Source organism: Nyctibius grandis, chromosome 7, assembly GCF_013368605.1.
Source record: "Nyctibius grandis isolate bNycGra1 chromosome 7, bNycGra1.pri, whole genome shotgun sequence".
Classification (NCBI taxonomy): domain Eukaryota; kingdom Metazoa; phylum Chordata; class Aves; order Nyctibiiformes; family Nyctibiidae; genus Nyctibius; species Nyctibius grandis.
The window spans coordinates 4,324,261-4,343,970 of NC_090664.1; the positions used below are offsets into that span (position 1 = coordinate 4,324,261).

Sequence of the window (19,710 nt, forward strand, 5' to 3'; positions counted from 1 at the left end):
ATAAGGCTTTTAAAGGATAAAGACAACCATCTGGGGTTCATTTGCTGCATGACTGTGCATATACTCTAAGAGCAGCAATAATTGATCAAACTGAGATAAAACTTAGATTTAAAATTATCTTATTACCTAACTCATTCTACTGGTCAGCAAAACAACCAGCGTTTGGTTTCCACAACCAGTGAAAAACAAACTGCTAACACGATCAAGTGTGCATAATTTCTATTTTTAATATACAAATACATATTTTGAATTATGAACATGTACTTCACTTCTTACCTGGCATGACAGCAGCTTGCTGAGTGGCCGAGTCTGTACTTAAGGAAAGGCGACCACCTTTGGCCAACCTGTCACAGAACAGGGTGATGTTCTTCTTCAGTCTGCTAATATCTTTGGGCATGCACAACTGGCTGCTGAAAGTCAGGGCCTGTTCCTTAGAGCTCTTTGACAAACAAGTTCTTAACAAGTACGAAATGGCAGCATCCACAGTTTCTTCCCAACCCTGGATTAAAGAAAAGAAAATTAAATAAAATTAGGTGAAGTGTAATATGATATAGCATATTAAAAACAGAGTAACAAATCAAGGACTAAGAATTTCCAATGGTACCGATATATAAATATAATTTGGGGGTTAATGAGTGTCATGAACACCCAGTTCTTCAGCTTGTACAAGCAAAAACTGAAAAAAAACCCCAAAATTTGTTCCATTAAGACTGACAGACAAGTATCATTTCAATAGTAATAACACATGGACAGTATGTGACATAACTCATAATTCACAACATAACATAATTCAGTAGTTGTATTAATACCTGAAAACCAGAAGCTCTTGGATGTGACCTTTAGAATGAACAGAACTGAGATGTAAATACAAACATAATATGTAGTATATAACATAATGCTGAAGAAATGCCAAGACCAGCAAAAAAAAAGGCATCCAATTATACATTCTTTAGCTTCTCTAAGATTCTGACAATACACCAATAGCACAGAACATCATGACTCCACCCCAAAGCTGTGATATTCAGTATCCATTTATCAGACCAATTAACCTTAAGTTATGATACCCACAGCATTAGCACAGCTGTGTCAGTGCTCTGATGAACTCAGATTTCTAGCAGCACCATGTCAAGCTGTAAACATTTATGAGAAGACCAGCTTAGTAATCAGTTCAGTTAAAACAAGCAGCTACCTATAGAAAAGCTTTCAGGAGGAAAAGCTATATGCAGTATCACATTCAGGATACATATTTCCACAAAATAGTGTTTATTCCTGCAAATAACACAGTAAAACCAGTAAGTTTCTTTTCATGAGAACCACCTTTAAAAGTTAGTTTCAAGTTTGTAATCTGTGCTATGGCTTTCAGTGACATGAACAAATCAAAGACGTTCCTTCGAGTAAGAATCCTGAATAGCAGAAGTTGTCCTTTTTGTGACAACATTATTAGGTTAATGCATAAAATCTAATATATGACATCTATCTCATTTACACAGTGTGCAATGCAGAACTGACTCTTGATGCATTCTGTAATCTTAAATTACACTCTGATGAGACCATGTGATTAATCCAAAGTGTCTATAATTAATGAACCTGCAAGACAGTCACAAAGCCTGCTCATGTCTTTTCATGACAACCTTACAGAGCTTGGACAGAGTTAGCAACTAATACGAAGGGCTTTGTGGTCTGCTAACTTCAGGACTCGTAACATCTCTTAGTATTCAGCTACCTGTAAGCAAGTTTTATATATGTGCTGCCTACATGTACAGGGAAGCAATATTCCATCACTGCGGTATTACTGCCTGCTCTCTCAACACTCCTGATTGGTTGGGACTTATTTTGGCAATAGTCTTTATTGACTTTAGAAGTTTTGAGGCTACAGTCTGGAACCACCCAGGTCTATCTGCTGTGAAGTTAACAGCAGGTAACACCAAGGTAGCTCTTTACATGGCAATTACTCAGGCATACTAAAAAGAAAACTCAAGTATCCAGTCATAGTTAACAGAGTCTTCTAGTTTTTAAGCTCTTTCTCATGATGCATTCTACTTGATTGAAAATGCTCAGCTGAAGAGCAAAATCACCTACGTATCCAAAATTCCATGACTGGGTAAGTATAACATTCAAAAGAACGACAGTGTCAACCCTGTCGGAGTCCACAGTCAAGAAATAAGGTTTGAGAATTTCTTTTATTAGGTACGTATGGCTTTTGTAAAGGCTAGGGTAATACTTTTGACAGAGAGAAGCAAAGGCCACCCTTCCTGACCTTGTTATTTCCTAAGAACACGTCCAGGACAGATGCTTACTCGTGATCACGTATGTCAGTGAGAGGACATAGTCACATGCACTTCATCCTGGTCCAAACATACACTATTCTTAACAGTGTCCTGAAAACGTGCTGTATGTGTATAAAACATCTACATTTTGCAGAAGAACGAGATCAAGTAGCGGAGTTTTCTTAGTCAACGTTTGCCTTTCTTATTTTCAGAACAATGACAACAATTAACCTGCTGTCTTATCTGGATTTCTCCCTCAAAAAAAGCCCCATGTAAACTAGAAAAATCATGCCAGTCAATCAATGCTGTGGCAGCTTAACATTTTTCAAATATTCTAGAAAGAGTCCACTGGAGTGTAATCCATCCACTGACCTGTGATGGTGACAGGAAATAATCCATTCCACAGCCAACTGAAAGAGGTTAATGAGCTGGTAAATGCTGTCTGCATTCCCACATACTGGGCAATGAAACTTAATATGTACAAAGCATCAAAAAACAGTCAAGCCAGGCACTCCTAATTATACTACAACTCATAAAAAATAAGACAACATAAACATAAGAATCTTTAGTTTCACTAAAAGACAAAGAAACACGTGATTAACTGGTGTCCACATACAGTAGCTGAGAAGCTGGCCAATATATCCCTCCAAATACACTATAAAAATGCAGGCAAAAGGAGCATTTAAATAGGAGACTGAAACACAAGCTAATAAGTCAGGAAATTAAAAGTGGCTAGTATTCTGTCCTTGGCTCACACAGGTATGTTTTACTTTGTGCCACAGACTTAACATTTTCCAACCCTTGTTCTCATATTTAATTTCCATGTAAAACTGGTTTCTCAGTAGAGCATAAAACTATCTTCTCCAATTCAAGGACTGTTGACCTAGTAAGTCCAGTCAAACTCAAAGCAGCCTTTTCTGATTCATGAAAGAGTACACAAAAGCTACCTCTACACAAAAATAAAAATCTTGATGGAAATCTGTTCAGGTGATTTTTATAGCACTAAGAATTAATGACCACAAATAACACTGCATTTGTCAGCAATTTCTATTGGTGTAAGGGGACAATTGAAGGAATAAGAAAAAGTCTTCACCTCTTACGCATTAAAAAAGCTAAAAATGTTTGAAAATTAAAGCGTTCTAGTCTATTGCCCACACTGAAGAATGATTCTATAGCCATAGTTGTAATATTCACTAATGGCTTTCTGTGCAGTATTCTGCATATTTGAGGTCTGAAAGGAATACCTTCAGCAGAAGTGTGATACCAGTAATCCATCATCCTATGACCGGCAAGCGTTGCCATAACTGCCACAACAAATGTGAGTCAAGACTCACAGAAAGAGGTATTATTAAATGGTGCAAATTCTTCATATTGACTATCACTTGAAATAGGTATGAAAAATACTTGATTCACCAATTTAACTTTTTCACTGTTAAGTGAAAGGCTTGGCTTCATATTTCACATGTATAAATTATTATTTTTCTCTTGTAGGCAATAGGTAGAGATTGGCACTTTCTTTTAACCAAACCATATACACTTCAGGAGTCTGAAGACCAAATGTAGATTTGTGAAACTAGCAGGACTAAGATTGTACTAGTACACATCACTTACATACCATATATGTACAATCACTAAGGATCCTCAGGTGTCATGGCATATCTGAGTGCGACCATGATTATACATTGGATCTCACTTTGGCATAAGGTTTAACCTAGAGTACCTAATTCTTAGGAAGATTTTTAGGTTTTACTATTTGCTGAACAAGAAGAAACCTCCAAAATGATGTTCCTTGCAGGGTAAATGACTAACCTACTGTTATCCTAAAATTCTAGACCATACAACTGGAGGCCCATTCAGCATGTGAGTTCTCACGCTGCAGATAAATGTCAGGCTGTAGAAAGGGCAAAGTCCAGTCAAAATCCTACGTAGCTGCATGGCACAGAAGTTTACAGTGGTTGGTTTCCATTGCAAACACATATAAAAATAAAAGTACCAAGTCCAGCTTCTAAAGACAATACAGTGATTTCACTTGGAACACACTGAGAATCTAACAGCTCCTGCTGCAAATGCCACGCTGGAATTTCGGGTGGATACAGTGGTTTTGCCTCATGTTTCCCCTCAGAACAGGGGTGAACTGCTTCCAACATAGAGAAGCTTTAGTAGACGTGAGAGAGACTCAGGTAGATAACACAGCACGTTCTGTCACATCACTTTGAACAACAAAAACACATCAGGATATTTTAGCTATGAGTTTCACCACATGCACTTCCTATGAAAAATAAAAGCATTTGTTGCTTTTTAACTTAAAATCTTCAACAAGTTTTACCAAATTTTAAGTTGTACTTAAGCACATAATGAATAAACTGAAAGTCTACCTTTCTCTATACTGTTTAATATTAGACTTTATGAAAATTTGTTCCAAGACATTGAAGGTTTTGACACACGATTGATTGAGCTAATGGCGAACACACATCTAGACAGCCATCTAACTGATGAACTCTATAGACAGATTGATTTGACTAATCATTGAGAAACAGTGGGCAGTCAAACCTATGATTTGCAAGGGTAGCCTACAGGACTATCCAAAACATATAAAGGGTGGATAAAACCTAGGCAAAGATTTTTTTTTAAAATATTATCAAGCCTTCTGGAATTATGACATCACTAATATTCATCACGTTTTACCTGGACCACACTATAGCAACTAGTCATACAGCTACGTATCTTTGTAGAAACAGCCTGATAAGCACTTTTTCTTCAATCCCTACTCTGAAAAGTTAAAAATCATCATTACATTGAGTATGTATATTTACAAAAGACTTTTGCTAGAGCAGTCTTTGTGAGCTAGATTTTGTCTGGTAAGAAAAACCTGTAATAGATGCAAATAATGAGAAGATTTATTTTCTGATAGTTCTCAGGCTTTAAAAAGAACACACAAACATAATCAAAGGTGCAACTGGGAGACAGAAAGGAGCCTTGGGATGTGCTGAGAATGAATGCTCAGATTTTATGACACAGCATTTCCTTTGCTTTGGTAGTCTGCAATTGTCATAAATTCACATAATGCACCAGAGCTTAAATCCTACAAAGGCTCTGAACACAAAATGCTCAAGACACATGTACACCAAAGCATGGAAACGGAACAGAAAGGGTTTTTTGGGAAGTTTGAAACTTTAACTAGTTCGTTACATTGCATCATAACAGAAGTAAAAATATCATTCATATCCACAGTTTTAACCAGATGACCCCAATCACTTTTCCTTTATTTTAATATAGATAACCATAGAAACTCAATTTTGCCAAGATATTGGTCTTTCAACGTTTTTCTTCTCCAGATATGAGAGATGAGCAAAGGGTTCTCTTCCAATGTAAACCATAGTTCCCTTTGTGATGCTTAATATAAGAGAAGTATATAATAGGTCAGTAGAATTAACTATTGTACCACTCAAACTGATGGAAACATCCTTGTTACATTAATGCAAAACAAAAGACACTAAAGTAAATGTGTAAATGCCAGCCCCATAAGAGACATTATTTAGCCTGAAGATTATACCTACAAGGTTTGAAAAGTTATAAAGTTAATGAGTTAATGATTTGGTCTGCAAAAGAAAGAAACATTGTTCTAAATGCCACAGCATTTTTTGATAAGGAAATGCTTACGGGACCATAGAAACAGAAAATTGTTTTGACTGTAGTTGAGAAGTGAATGTTGTCTCCTGAAAGTGTGCCTACACCAAACACACCGACAGGACTGGAAGTTACTGCAATCTCTGCCATGCCTTTGACCCTGGTTAAAGAGCTTCAAGCAGAAGTGTTTGCCCAAACGTCTAACAACAAAGACTTACAGAACCAATCCCATTCTTATACTAGGTAATGTAGAAGAGCAGCAACTTCTGAGCAAATGCTTGCTGATGATATGAGCCCATTACAACACAGTATTATTCTAAAACATTTAGATGTTTTCATAGCTATTTCTCCATGAGGCCGTTTAGTTTTGCTTCAATTAAATCTACCTGGCTTGCTAAAAGGAACGGGCAAAGTGGCTTGTGATCATCAGGGAAAAAAAATCTTTAACATTTCACAATACCCACAAAAGCAGGAAAAAGCAGAATTAAAATAGCTCCTTCAATCCTCAGTTACGATATTTCATATATTGTGTATATCCTTAAACTGCAAGAATATTGACTCCTATTCAGGACCAGAATCTAAAAGTACAAAAGTAGCTCTAAGCAATCACTGCGATCAGCTGAACTCCATCCTAATAATGCCCTCTGCTGCATCTAGAACATCTCAACCCACCATCCTAGGAATTTGGGGGGGGGGGGGGTTTGCATACAAATGCCCAGTAAGCTACATCAATGCCAGATAACAATTTGGTTTATTGTCCAAACAATCAGAGAACATACAGAAGAACCATGTTAAAGTAAATTGAAAGATGTAAAAATATCTCTTAGAGCTCATTGAAAGGTAGATAGTCACAGATGGGACAATTCGTGCGAGTAGGATTACAAATCTTCTGTCCTTTGCAAAAGATGTTAATAATTCTCTGACAAGAACCTTCTCTAAGTAGGCTTAAGACATTTGCAGGCGATCTTTTAAGCTACATGACTTCATTTCTGCTCAAGAAACAAGTCACTTTGCCCACAGAAAGCTTCTATTTCTAATTTAGTTTATAAAACATGAGATGCAAATATTTAATTTCACTCAAACACTAACTGTAGTTACTGGAATTTTTAAGCAACAAGAAAGGCTCTATAAAAAAATGTAACAAAATGCTTTATGCAGATAACAGCAAAACAAGGGAAATAAGTCATAGATGCCTACAGAAATTTGTACACAGTGGCTCTTGCTGATAAATTGCTTCATAAGTTTAAAGCACAACAAAAATCATTCAAAACCCTTTACATAAGATGTCTTAGACAGGAAACTGCATCATCTTTGTGAGAAGATTAGATTAAAATAAATAAAAGTACTACTTAAGGCACAGTTTCTGCAACCTGGAGGTAACCTGGACAGAGTTTCTGGGTGGGGAAAGAGTGCTCTACAGGGAGCAGATGTGGAGATGTGAGCAGAAAGAAGTGGCTCCTGTAAGAGCTCAGAAATATTGTAGGGCTAAGGACATTCCAGGGAAAGGATGAGGTGGACAACATGGAAAGGGGAAAAAAAAAAGTGACTGTTGGGAGGTATGTTTGAGAACAACTGGTTTATGGAATTAACAGAACTCTAGGGACTGTGGAAAATTTAGAGAGCTACAAATTAATCCTATTTGTCCTAAATGTAAATAAATCATTCTAATAGCACATCAGTCAAACTTGAACAAGATTCTAAGTTGTGTTCATCAGCCAGACAGATACTTGATTCTGTATCTTAAGAAGTCTCTCTTAAAAAGCTTAAATTTACTCTGAAAGCCTTTATGATTATTAATATTATTCCTAAGGCAACAGCCATTTTTCAAGCTGCCTATGAAGTAATTTATCCTGGGGTGATAACCAGGACATTTCTGAAAGAATTCAAATGCAATGTGAAACACACTGCAAAAACTATGCAAAATTGGTGCAAGCCAAATTATGGGAATTCTTACAGCTGTTAACTCAGGAATTTGCCTGGCTGTATCTTGTTTCTTGATTTTAGTCACAATAATGATTTCATCAGCTCTCAAAAATGCTAGAATACTTGGAAGCTCACCTTACTGAATGACAGCCTTGGCATTTCTGCTTATCCAAACCACCAAAGAAGAGGTTTCTACATCTGAGAGCACTGTATATGCTAATTCACAAGAAACACTAGTCGTGTCTCTCAACACTTTGCCTTTACAGCGATTACAAAAAAAGCTATTTTATTGTTACACGTACAAACTGGTAATCCACTACTCCAGGGCTACTGAACTGGTAGTCTCCAACACAGGCACAGACCATTAGCAAATTCTGCCAGGATTTCACTTTGCTACCAGTCATCCTAACCCACAGTCTTCAAGCATATTCTATATTTCTAACTGACTCATGTGTCTCGAACAGGAGATAAATACCACAGCAGCCACAAAGATGGCATGTAACATTTGCCTGTTCTGCTAGAAATGGAGCTGAAAAACTTTTCTTCTAAGTGTCTCTGAAAAATTACTGCTAAAAACAAATTGATAAGGCATTTGGGAGACCTTTTGAACAGTCCAAATAAAATGAAAGAAAAAGCCAAGCAAATAGACTGTATAACTACATAGCACTCAGGAAAAATGCAGTAAAAGATTACTGAAGTCTTAATGTATTAAACTCTGAACTGTCTCATGCGACAGTATTTTTTAAGATGCACATGACTTGATTGAAGAATTATCCTTGTAACAATATGAAAACAGTTTTCTTCAATATAGTGCACTAAAAACACCAGCTACATTTTATGCTAGGATCTTCTACAATTCACTTGTTAAAAAAACCCCACCTACACAACAAAAAAACCTCCACATGAATAAGTAAAAAAAAAACCTACTACCGGAATACCTAAAAAGCAGGGAAATGGTAAAATCCTACAGACTAGTGGAATTCAAGTCTGATGAAAATCCAGACAAATGACTCAAGCTTAAATACATTCCAAGTCTATTAAGTGCCTAAGAGGGACATTTGTAGTGAGTACACAATAGCAAAAGCACCAACTGAAATTCCTATGCTAATCCTGCTCTCTCTAATCATATCTCCCTTTAAATCAAATATTATGTACAACACCCATAACATTAACTGATCTTATTTTTATTTCTATTGGCATTTAAAACAATTCAATTCTAACGGGAATTTGCAGACCAATGAAAGCAATACCAAAGTGAGGATACAGCTGAACATCCAAGACAAGGTGTCCTGGTTTCGCAGGGACAGAATCACCGCATCAATTTTCTGTTCAGAAAAGATGCACTTTTGAGAAGACTGCAGCACTCAACACAGCAGGAACACAGCTGAAAAGACACTGGTTTAGTTGATGGCCAGCCATAGTATGTGGGTTTCCATGGTGATCAAGGCCATTAGCAGTTTTCAACTTAGCCAGATGCTTAAGCTAGGAGGAGCAAGAGCCAGGGCAGCTGACCCAGGCTGGTCCACAGGTGTATTCCATACCATAAACCTCACACTCACTATAAACTGGGGAGTTTGCTGAGGACAGGCCTCCTCCCCAGTGGTCGCTGTCCCTGGAGGGTCTTGCCCATCATTCCACTCCCGAGGCTTACTCTCTCGTTTGTCATGACCATCTCCCAGTGGTCAACATCCAGCATTCATTGGGCTCAGTATAACTCTGTACTTATTATTAGCATTAATATTAGTTTTGTTATTTTATTAAATGTTTCCATTTCAACCCATAGCTCTCCTTTCCTTTTCCAGATTCCCCTTCTTAGCTGGGAAGGGGTCACTGGGTGATAGAACAGCTGGCTATAGTTTAGCCCCCAGAGACAGGCTAAATAGAGACACAAGGTAAGAGACAGAACAACTAAAATGAAGAAAATTAATAAGACACAGAGTTCTAGAAGAAATAGTTCAAAACAGTAGATGAATCCATTTCATTTTAATTCAAGGAAAGAATTTTAGGCCAAAAAACAACCTTATTTGTGAGACAGTACTCTGAAGTCCTAACCTATTGTCAAGAGCTACGTTATAGATATTAGACATTTAAATCTTACTAAGGATTTGGACTTAGCATACTTACCTACTCCAAACAAATTACAAGTTACTTAAAACACAAGGGATAAAAGACAAATGCAAAAACCAGGGAAGTATAAGGTAACATCTCGATAACTCTGACCACAATATGTCATCTCCTGAACAATCAAGCTCTGTAGGGATCCTGATACAACAGATATTTAAGGTATAAAAGATTAAAGAGTCTATGAGACAACAAATAGAAGAGTACACAAAGGAATCAAGACTTATAGGAAACTGTATGAGAACTCTTTACAATATTTATTGAACTAGTCTGAGTATAGCACAACAGATCTCTGCAGGGCTATTTAACAATAACTACTCATGCTAGCAACTATTTTCAAGCTACTTCAGAGCATCTAATTCAAATATTAATATCTCACATTTTGAGGTAGCAGATTGCAAATATCAGCTTTAGAAAAAATCCTCTGTGAATAAGGTTTTTTTTTTTAAAGTCTGTCACAGATACACTTATCTTTTCTGCACAGCTGTGCTGTAACTGCCAGTGACAATAGAAACAGCAACTTTAACTGTTCAATATAGAAATATTTAATGGGAACTCAAGCAGCATAAACAACTCCACAAGAACTTCTCATTTGGTAAATGTATATTGATATCCTATGGCAACTTCACCTGAGAGAAATCTATATGACAGATTCTTTCCTGAGAAGTACACTCGCCAATTAAAAGTGTATTCTTTCTCTGGTATTTTTGTTCTCTGAAGCACAAGTCACAAACCACTGAACACTTCTGCACTAAATCTAAGACTAATAGTTTTTGGAGGATTCTGTTCTATGGACAAATGTCCAAACTTAAAATCAGGATTTGCTAAAACCACCTTCTATAATGTCTTCAGGTATGGAAGGAGAGCTGAAAATACATATGGCTTAGAAATGAAAACAGTTTTTAAAAACTATCTTACAGCATATGCAGTATTTGTCTTTCAGGAATGGTGCGCTCCTAAACTAATATTTTACCAAGGATCTTCTGGGAAAATCATAATGTAGAAGAGTAGTATTAAAGCAGTGGGTACTTCAGGAACTTAGGAAATTGAGCATTACTAAATAAAGGTTCTGAAAGCTGCGTTCCATTGTGATGATGACCTCTATCATTCAAGATTTTAATACATATTTCAAGTCCAATTCAGAAGAAAGCCCTGCTCACAGAAACAAATTATTATTATTAGCAGTTGTAGGGTTTCATGTATTAATGAAACAACTGATAACATGATTCAAGACTATCACCTGTAAGAAAGCAGAACTCTTCCAGGTGGGGATCATAGTCATAATGTTTCTACAGCTGCCTAACTCTTCCATGCTTCTGGGTTTAGTAATTTGCTCTCAGGAAAGTGCACCCTTAACCAAAACATGATATATCAGGATGACTGTAGATGGTGGTTTTACTAGCTCTTCCATTAAAATTTAATTCATCTCTGATTATTGTAGCCAAATTTCCACACAGACTGCATCCTTTAGGATCAGATGTTCTTCACTTGCCCTGAAAGACTTCCAAAATGAGGTTAGAATTAGGTCAGAATTAGACTAGAACTGGATCAGTAGTTTTCCTCTTCACAAGTAATGTATCTATCTTGCCTAACTCCTCTTTCAAATTATCTCATATCTCAAAATCAGAGCAATACAGAGTGTGTCCTAACACCTGGTTTTTATTATTTTATTTCTAGACAACAGTCAAAATGTTGAAGATCTTTAAGGCAGAGCGGGTGAGAGGCAGAGAAGAAGGCATGTTTTTCAACAGATAAATCCTAACTATCTAATTGTACAGTTACTCCTCTAGTAATGCTTGTTTGTTGTAATACAAATGCATCCTTTCTGGAATCATAAAAGTTCACACATATCATGAGCTTCTGTAGAAGCTGTTCCCGAATCCTAAATTTTTGAGGGTTTTTTGTCATCTTAATTTTCTTTTTAACTTGACTTCTTACAACCATTGATCCTTTTCCGAAACTGATGAAAGAAACTCTTGTGTGCACTACATGAATGGAGTGGTTTGGCTTCTTTGTTGCCAGCTTCAGAGGTCTGTTGGTTCGCTTTTTAGCACTGAAATCATACAACACTTCATCTTTCTTTTCCTCAAGAACTTTTCACCAGTTAGCTAGGATAACTGAGGTGCTGTTTGGGTTTTGCAGGTGCTGTCAAAGCTGTCTGCAGGCATGCAAACACATCAGGAGTCATGCATCTTGCCGAGGAATGCTATACATCCAACAGCAGTTCTGCCATACATGAGATCTATACTTTCAATGAGGTTCAGCAAGATAATTTTTGATACAGGGGAGAAGAATCAGACCTTGTTTACCTGGTCTGGAGAAAAAAAAGATACTTTTCAGTCTATAAACCCTGTCCTATTACATAATATAAAGGCCATACACTAATGATGCTGAAACTGATAAGATTTTTCAGCATATAAGTAATACCAGTGGAATTTTACAATCAATCATAAATCACATTGTATTTCTAGAACACTAGTACAATACTTTTCAATACATAGGAAGAGTCTGCAAATCTTTCAATAAGGACAAAATATCAAGGGAATTCTCCACTGACAATCGGCTTCTTTAAAAGAAAGGACCCAAAGAAAGAGTCATTGATTATGTATATTGAGTGTGAAGACCTTTTGGTGAACAACATTGCTGTAATCACTGTAATGCATCACTCTTGTCATTAAGTGGTTTAGATGACAACTGATATGAACTCCTGGTATGCAGCACATAGTCAGTAACTACTACTACTACACTGAAGTATTTTAGTTTCTCTTTGTACCTGAACTAGACAGATTATACTACCCTAACAAAGAGAAAGTTTAGAGGTCCCCATCACAATATTACATACAGAAAGAAGCTTATTTAATCTATTAAACAAAGGGTATGTCTCTTGGGATGACTGCAATACTTTGTAGGATATCCAAGTTAGATTTAAAGGAGGTAATATAGGCTGAAGGCAGACTAATCACAGCAGAACACAGTTCTGCCTTGACTAATTTACATGAAGAAATAAGATCCCTGAGTAGCCTTCCGCCCAGACAAAGCCCACTGAAGATTAACTTCAGTATCTCTAATACTGGCAGAATAAATAAGGTGACAGATCAGGTTAAATACAAAATTAATTCTCAATTTTTTTTTTTTAAAATACATCTAACCAACAGATATGTCAGATTCTCGATTAGCCTAAGGCTTATACCAAGGCTGAATGCTTGTTCTGAGCTTAATGCAAGCTCCAGGGAATACAATTAAACAACACAAGAATACAACAATTCTTTCTGTCCTTAGAACTTTTACAATTCATAACATATATCAAAACCTGTTTCTGCATAATTTTGTTAAAACTGATTTTATGCCATCTGGAAAAAGAGAGAAAGCTTTCTTTTTTGAAAAGCACTACTATTGCCAACCAGCAGAAGTGAGCCTTTTAAAAATATAAAAATCTTATGTCACTTTCTTACCAGCCACTGAAAAAATTGCAAGTGACAAAAAAACCTGAAAATACCATTGGGCGTAGCTCCTTCTGCTACACCTTTGAAGTGGGAACCATCAGATAAAGACGTATTATAGATTTTCATTACTACACAAGAGGTTTAAACAGACCACACTAAGCCTTTCTTTCTCGAGCCAACAAAACATTGGCACTTTTCTATTCTACCCACAGAATTCACCATGAAGAATCACATGAATTCAGCTATAGATGAAGATCACTAGATAGTGGTATCACTTGCCATGTTTGCCATAACCCACTGCCTTCTCAGTAAATAAAATTAACTGCTGGAAGAGAATTATTCACAAACATTTAAAGGAACTGTGATAGTGCTTAAAGTAGTGGTGAGACCACCACCTCACTCTTCAAATTCCTTCTTTCCCCCAAATTACTTACCACAAACATTTGATCTTTCTTTTCTAGACATTATAAAATTGATCTTTATAACCATAATCAGTGTGAAACCCTGCTTTTAAGGGATCACAAATAAAAGTGAAGTAGAAATGGTTATACATCAATTTGCAGTAACTTAGTGGCTTTACAACCACGTGTCTTTCTCTCCACCTACTCTACCTGTCTCTAGTGTACTCTGGTCCTCTTGAAAGCAGCTAGGAGGCAAACTGCTGAGCAAGAAAGTTCAACTCCTACATCAGAAAGTAAAATCAAAGAAGGCTGGTACTTGAGCCATGCTCTTACTTCTCTTATTCTCCAGCTCGGTCACATATACATGCCTGAGCAAAGGATTTCGACAGGATCCAGGCACCACTACTCCATTTTTAACCTCTCTCCCTCTTACTGGACCTTCCCCAGGGAGGACTGGGAATCTCGTTCTTTCACCTTCATCTTTCCCTCACTTGACAATCTTATGCTGCCCTGAACCAAAGCTAACCTTCAAACCGCGGCTGACCTTTTTTACTGAAAAATGATCATTTTACCAGGAAAAGTTTAAAGCTCCTCTTTTTATTTTGGTGATTAAAGGTTTAAAACTCACTAGCTTTTTTTTCCACTTCTACTGGGCTTAGATGCTTGACTGTACCAGAAGAGTCTTTCTGAATGGTTCTGTTGCATGGCCTTGATTCGAACAGGAGGAAGACTTGTTTATTAGTTTTGATTTTTGAAAAAAGATAGTCAACATCATTTAATGTAAAGTATTTTTCCCAGCTGGAAAAAAGTCAACAAATTTCAAGTGCTTCTCCCTCTAAAACTACTTATTTTCAGTTGTATTATCTATCTTGTTTCTAGAAAGAAGAAGGGGTGGGGGGAAACCCAATGTATCTGCTATAAACTTGTCTGCTCACAGAAATAAAGAATAAAGCTGTATGGGAAACTGATTCCAAGTTACCAGTTGTCACTTGCCCACTGTCTTGTGGTGATTTTGGTTTTTTTTTGGTTGGGTTTTGGGTTGGGTTTTTTTGTTGTTTAAGAAATTTTAAAAGTATTTACAAAACACCAAAAGATAATTTGCACTGGTGTATGGCAAAAAATAAAATAGAAAATATTTCAGTCTGCTAGACAGTTTGAGCTTTGCATTTAAAAGGTGGTTAAAACAGCAAGCAGAGTATAGAAAATATATGACAAAAAAAATAACTCCAGATGTATTTTACTGTGATTAAGATCTAAGTTGGATTATACTCTAATTACAAGAATTAGTGAAAAGTGACAGTTTACAATTCAAAGAATTAGGGCTCATAAAAATTACTCTCATCAAAGATGTAATTATTAGCTCAAAGCTTCAACAGTACTAAACATTAATGGAAAATTCAAGAAAAATATGGCTCCTGTCAGTCTTGACAGAATTAAGGCTCCTGGAATTACAGAAATAACCTTATCTTTAATCTTGAGAACTTTCACTCAGTAAAGGGTTCTTTCCACAAAAGGGTATTTTCTACATTACTCAAGAATTCTACAGTAAAACCCATCTGCTCTCATGCATAAAACCTAGCAGGCTATCTGGTCTTTCCCAAGTGACTGATCTTTTCTTTTTCTGGTGATTTACATTCAGATCATCTTCTTACAGAAAGCACAGACCCTTCTCATAGTAACTCCTACGACTCTTACTAGGCACTTCATGATTTTCTTCTGACACCACCTCTTTTTCATCATTGCCTTAAAGTATATTTTTCTACTTTATCTAATCGACACTAAAGTAGTAAATTTATAGTCACTAACTTAACTTAATTACACTATACCATAGTCACTTAAAAATATGCATTTTACCCTCAGGCACTTTTTTCCTTCCAAATTACAACTTCAGTAAGAAGTTAAGATCAAATACATTTACTTGGTTGGTACAATTCCAAACATAAATAAAAGGAGATGAAAATGTACTTCCTCGATGCCAGTTTATAGCTGTTACTATTAACTATAATATCACAAACGTGACTATAACTAGAAAAGGATGATTCTGAGCAATGAAGCACCTGTATGTCATTATTTGGTAACATCATGAGAACTATGAAAATATTTATTCTTCAGTAAAGTTACTATTGATGGCTATACTGCTGAGGGCCCTCCATCAGTCCTAAAATTAGAATGTTAGTACTGACAGACGTTTTTTCCCTTTGTAATATCTCAAACAAAGAAAGCATTAATACCTTAATGATCAGACATATGAGCCATCAGTCAATCCAGACGCCATGTAACCATTATATCAAAACTGTCCTGCCTAGCATGAACCCTTTGAACCCTTTAAATTAGCCTGGACAAATTCCCTCCTTTCCCAAAAGGATTTCCTATTGTAAACATACGCTTTATCACAAACTCAGCATTTTTCAAATATCTTTTTCCATTCAGATAACTCAGCTTGGTAAAGTATAATCACTGAAAAACACCTCTTAAAATGTTCCTTTCTTTTTCATTTTTCAGACTTTATACTACTACAAATTGTTGTCACTCCCTGTTATAAGCTAATAACAAATATGTTAGTCTGGCAGAACAGTCACTGACTCTCCTGAAAAACCTGAATTGCATAATAAAATCTCTCAGACATCATTAATATTACTATGGCAATCATGGATTTTTTTTGGTCTCCAAAACGACTCTAAAATAGTTTTTTACCATATATTTCAACAGATACCAAAATATAGGATTCAAAACCAGCATATATTTTAACCTATAGTTTGCATGGAGCTGTAACACTGTGCTCCGAAATAGTGACAATATATACTTCTACATTTTTAATATGGGTTTTAGTCCCACAGTAATAAAGTGCATTGGACAAAACTGCACCTAACTTCCATGCAAATAAGATTAACTTTTATTCAGTTTTGGCATCCCTTAATAGTTTCATCAGCAGAAGGATTAGCTCATTTATCCCACTGGTCAAAAGCAGAGACCTGAGAGATCTCGTTCAATTTCTGGTGTTACACTTCTCAGGCTGTGAAGAATTCAGGAAAGAATCACTGAAAAGGGGGAATGTCCTTGTATTTCCAATACTAAACGAGATCAACCCTTTTAGTCAGTTTAATCAAAGCAATACTATTTAGGTGCTAGTTAGAAGTTTACTGCTGAAAATAAAATATGATGCCAAATAACTGTTATTCCCAGAAAATATGCAACTTTGCAGTATTACTTCAGCTATATCTCTGTAGACAAGAAAAAACAAATTTTACATGTTCTTAGACAAAAGTTTACAGCAACAGAAACCATTTAGCAGTCTGAGAAAAAATTGGTGACAATGGAAACACAAAACACCACTTCCTTATTTGCTAAATATCTAACTGAAGCGATTGCGAAGTCTAGAAAACAAGAAGCAATCTGTTCTAAATGGAATGGCATGTATGAAAATAATGCTGGTGTTATGGTCAGAGAAGCATTTCTTTTTACAGTAACAGTACACTCTAAACATTTCCCTTTTATTAAAAAAAACACTTCAATAGTTTAATGCTCACAAGGCAGAAAATGTTCTGGAGATGTAGACAACCCAAACTGTCTTCTAACACATTCCCTCCAAATAAAAATACAACAAAGCATTGTGCAGAATTGTTTGAAGAGTACATAAAATTCTTCAGAGTACTTTCTTTCACCAGAGTTCCACTCAACTTATTGCAAGGAAACCTGAATGTTAGCTAGGAGCTTCTGTCTGTAAAGATCATTGGTCTGTCAGAAGATTTCCCCCTTCCCTGCCTAAACTTCTCCTTAAATTACATTCAGATTTCTGTGGTACCATAACAACTTCAATATGGCACATATTTCAGTATTTTGTAAAGGTTTCATTTTGATTTCCACCTCCAGTTACTTCACCCTGGCTGCTCTGCAGGATGTACATCCTTACAATATTTATGTGAGGTCTTACAGCTTTAACATGGAATATTGTTACCTACTACATCAAAACCACATCGAGATATATATTGAAGTGATATCCTGTATTACAGGATACGCAACAGATTTCACCATGTTTTATCAAAACATGTGTCAAAGCAATGCAATTCCTGATGGCAAAATAAAAGCGAGTCGTGCAAAAAATGGTTTTTTGGGCTTTTATGAGATTCATATGAACTTACTTCTAATTCCATTCGTGGGAATGCATACTCCTCAGTTTAAATGAGGACAAAATCCAAAACAAATCTCAACAAAACTGTTATGCTTTGCCTGCTATGGGTCAATACCATGTAAAAAGCCAAAACACTTTTTCCCTCCCAGGCAGAAATTGCAGATGATCCTAGATTCACTTGGAACCCAGCACAAGCTTTCTAAATGGCCACAAACCATTCTAAGTATTCCCAGTATGTACCAAAACCTGGACTCATTGTACACTGCAAACACCCTGTACAGAGCATGAAAATTAAAATTAATGTATACTTAGATAATTCTTATTTTTTATTCTATAGAAGTAATTTGTGAAAGGTTATGCAGTATACTTTATAGTTTAGATACCTAAAAGAAACTGTTGATACGTATCAATGTCAGAGTTTATTTCTCTTCTAACTGTGGCATGCTATCTTTAAGTACTTTATTCTAGAACCCAGTAAGAAGGCTGGACTTGAAACTAACTGGAGATTGACTTTAGTTATTTTAAGTTCAGTTTTAACTTTCACCCACTATATAAACCAATGTGCAAACACTGAAGACAAAGTATTGCAAATGCTTAATAGAATAAATATACTGGACTATTGTGTGTCCATGTATATATTTTATAGTTCTATTGGAATGTGTGCATATGAGTACACATGTATGTATATTATATAGCATTTATATTTGTGTCTTCAAAAAACTGGGGCTATTCTGTTGTGTGCTAACAAATGGACAGAAGCTAAAACCAGCTAAACTTCCATGAGACACTCCTGCTTCGCTTGATAAGGAAGAATTAAGCAGAAGTTAACTGTATCACCCACACCTTCTAATGAAACATTCTATAATCTTCCACTACTTTCTCACTTTCCTGTGAAATCAATGTAATTTGCATCAAACACCTTCTTAATAAGGTTACTAAAACACTTCAAAGGGCAGTCTTCAACAAAGTATGTGGGGAAATACATAAATTTAAGTGCTTAAAGCTCTGTCAACGAGCATTTTTTGAACAGCTCTTACAGATTCTTACCAGCTCCTGTGTTTCTTCTGCTAACGGCAAAAACGTAGCTTCCAGAATAGCAACTTGATCAGTGCTGAGCTTCTGCCACAGACTAATCAGCATAATCACCAGATGGGTGGCACTTTTCAACTTTGTGAATGCCTGGAACATGTTGGCTTGATTTTCTTCTGCTGCATCTGCTAGAGCTATTACCTGCAAAAATTACAAATGTCTGTTAAGTATAATTTTACCATCAGTGAACACTCAACACTGAAATTACCTTTGGCACACTCTTGTTTTCCTTTAGAAGATCCTGAGGAATTCTGTTTTCCATAAACACAAACCACAGAGTATTAAATGAGTTATCATTATCTAGATTTTCCTTTGCATACTCAAACAATTTCAAGTCCGTATGGTAACAGGATTTATCTAGTACAATCAGTGTAGAAAGGATTCTGTCTAGAGCATATTCTTAAGGCATTATGAAACTAATCCCCATCATATCACACATTACATGATAACAAACGAACTTTCAGGTTTATACCACACAAGACACTAATCTCTAGATGATCAGCAAGCCTACTGTATTGATGAAAAACACTACATTGATTTTATGCAATTAAAAATGCAGTATATAATTATTTCCACATGAACATAACCACCATCTGTTATTTTATTAACTCTCAGGTCTCTCCATGTTTTGCACTAGTTGCTTCAGCTTTTATGCCAAAATGTACACGAAGACAATACCACTTTAACTGCCAGACATTATGAAAGAATTT

The 19,710-nt window shown here is 36.1% G+C and overlaps 1 protein-coding gene across 3 annotated transcripts in view; it reads right to left on the reverse strand.

The window, feature by feature from the left end:
* The window catches only part of BBS9 (Bardet-Biedl syndrome 9), a 345,480-nt gene that overhangs the window by 151,097 nt on the left and 174,673 nt on the right, over positions 1–19,710 (reverse strand). For all 3 annotated transcript variants that reach the window (XM_068405604.1, XM_068405603.1, XM_068405605.1), the window contains 2 exons: positions 18,959–19,141; positions 277–499 (listed from right to left, as the gene is read on the reverse strand). In XM_068405604.1, the coding sequence (XP_068261705.1) occupies positions 277–499; positions 18,959–19,141 (406 nt within the window). The remainder of the gene's footprint in view (positions 1–276; positions 500–18,958; positions 19,142–19,710) is intronic.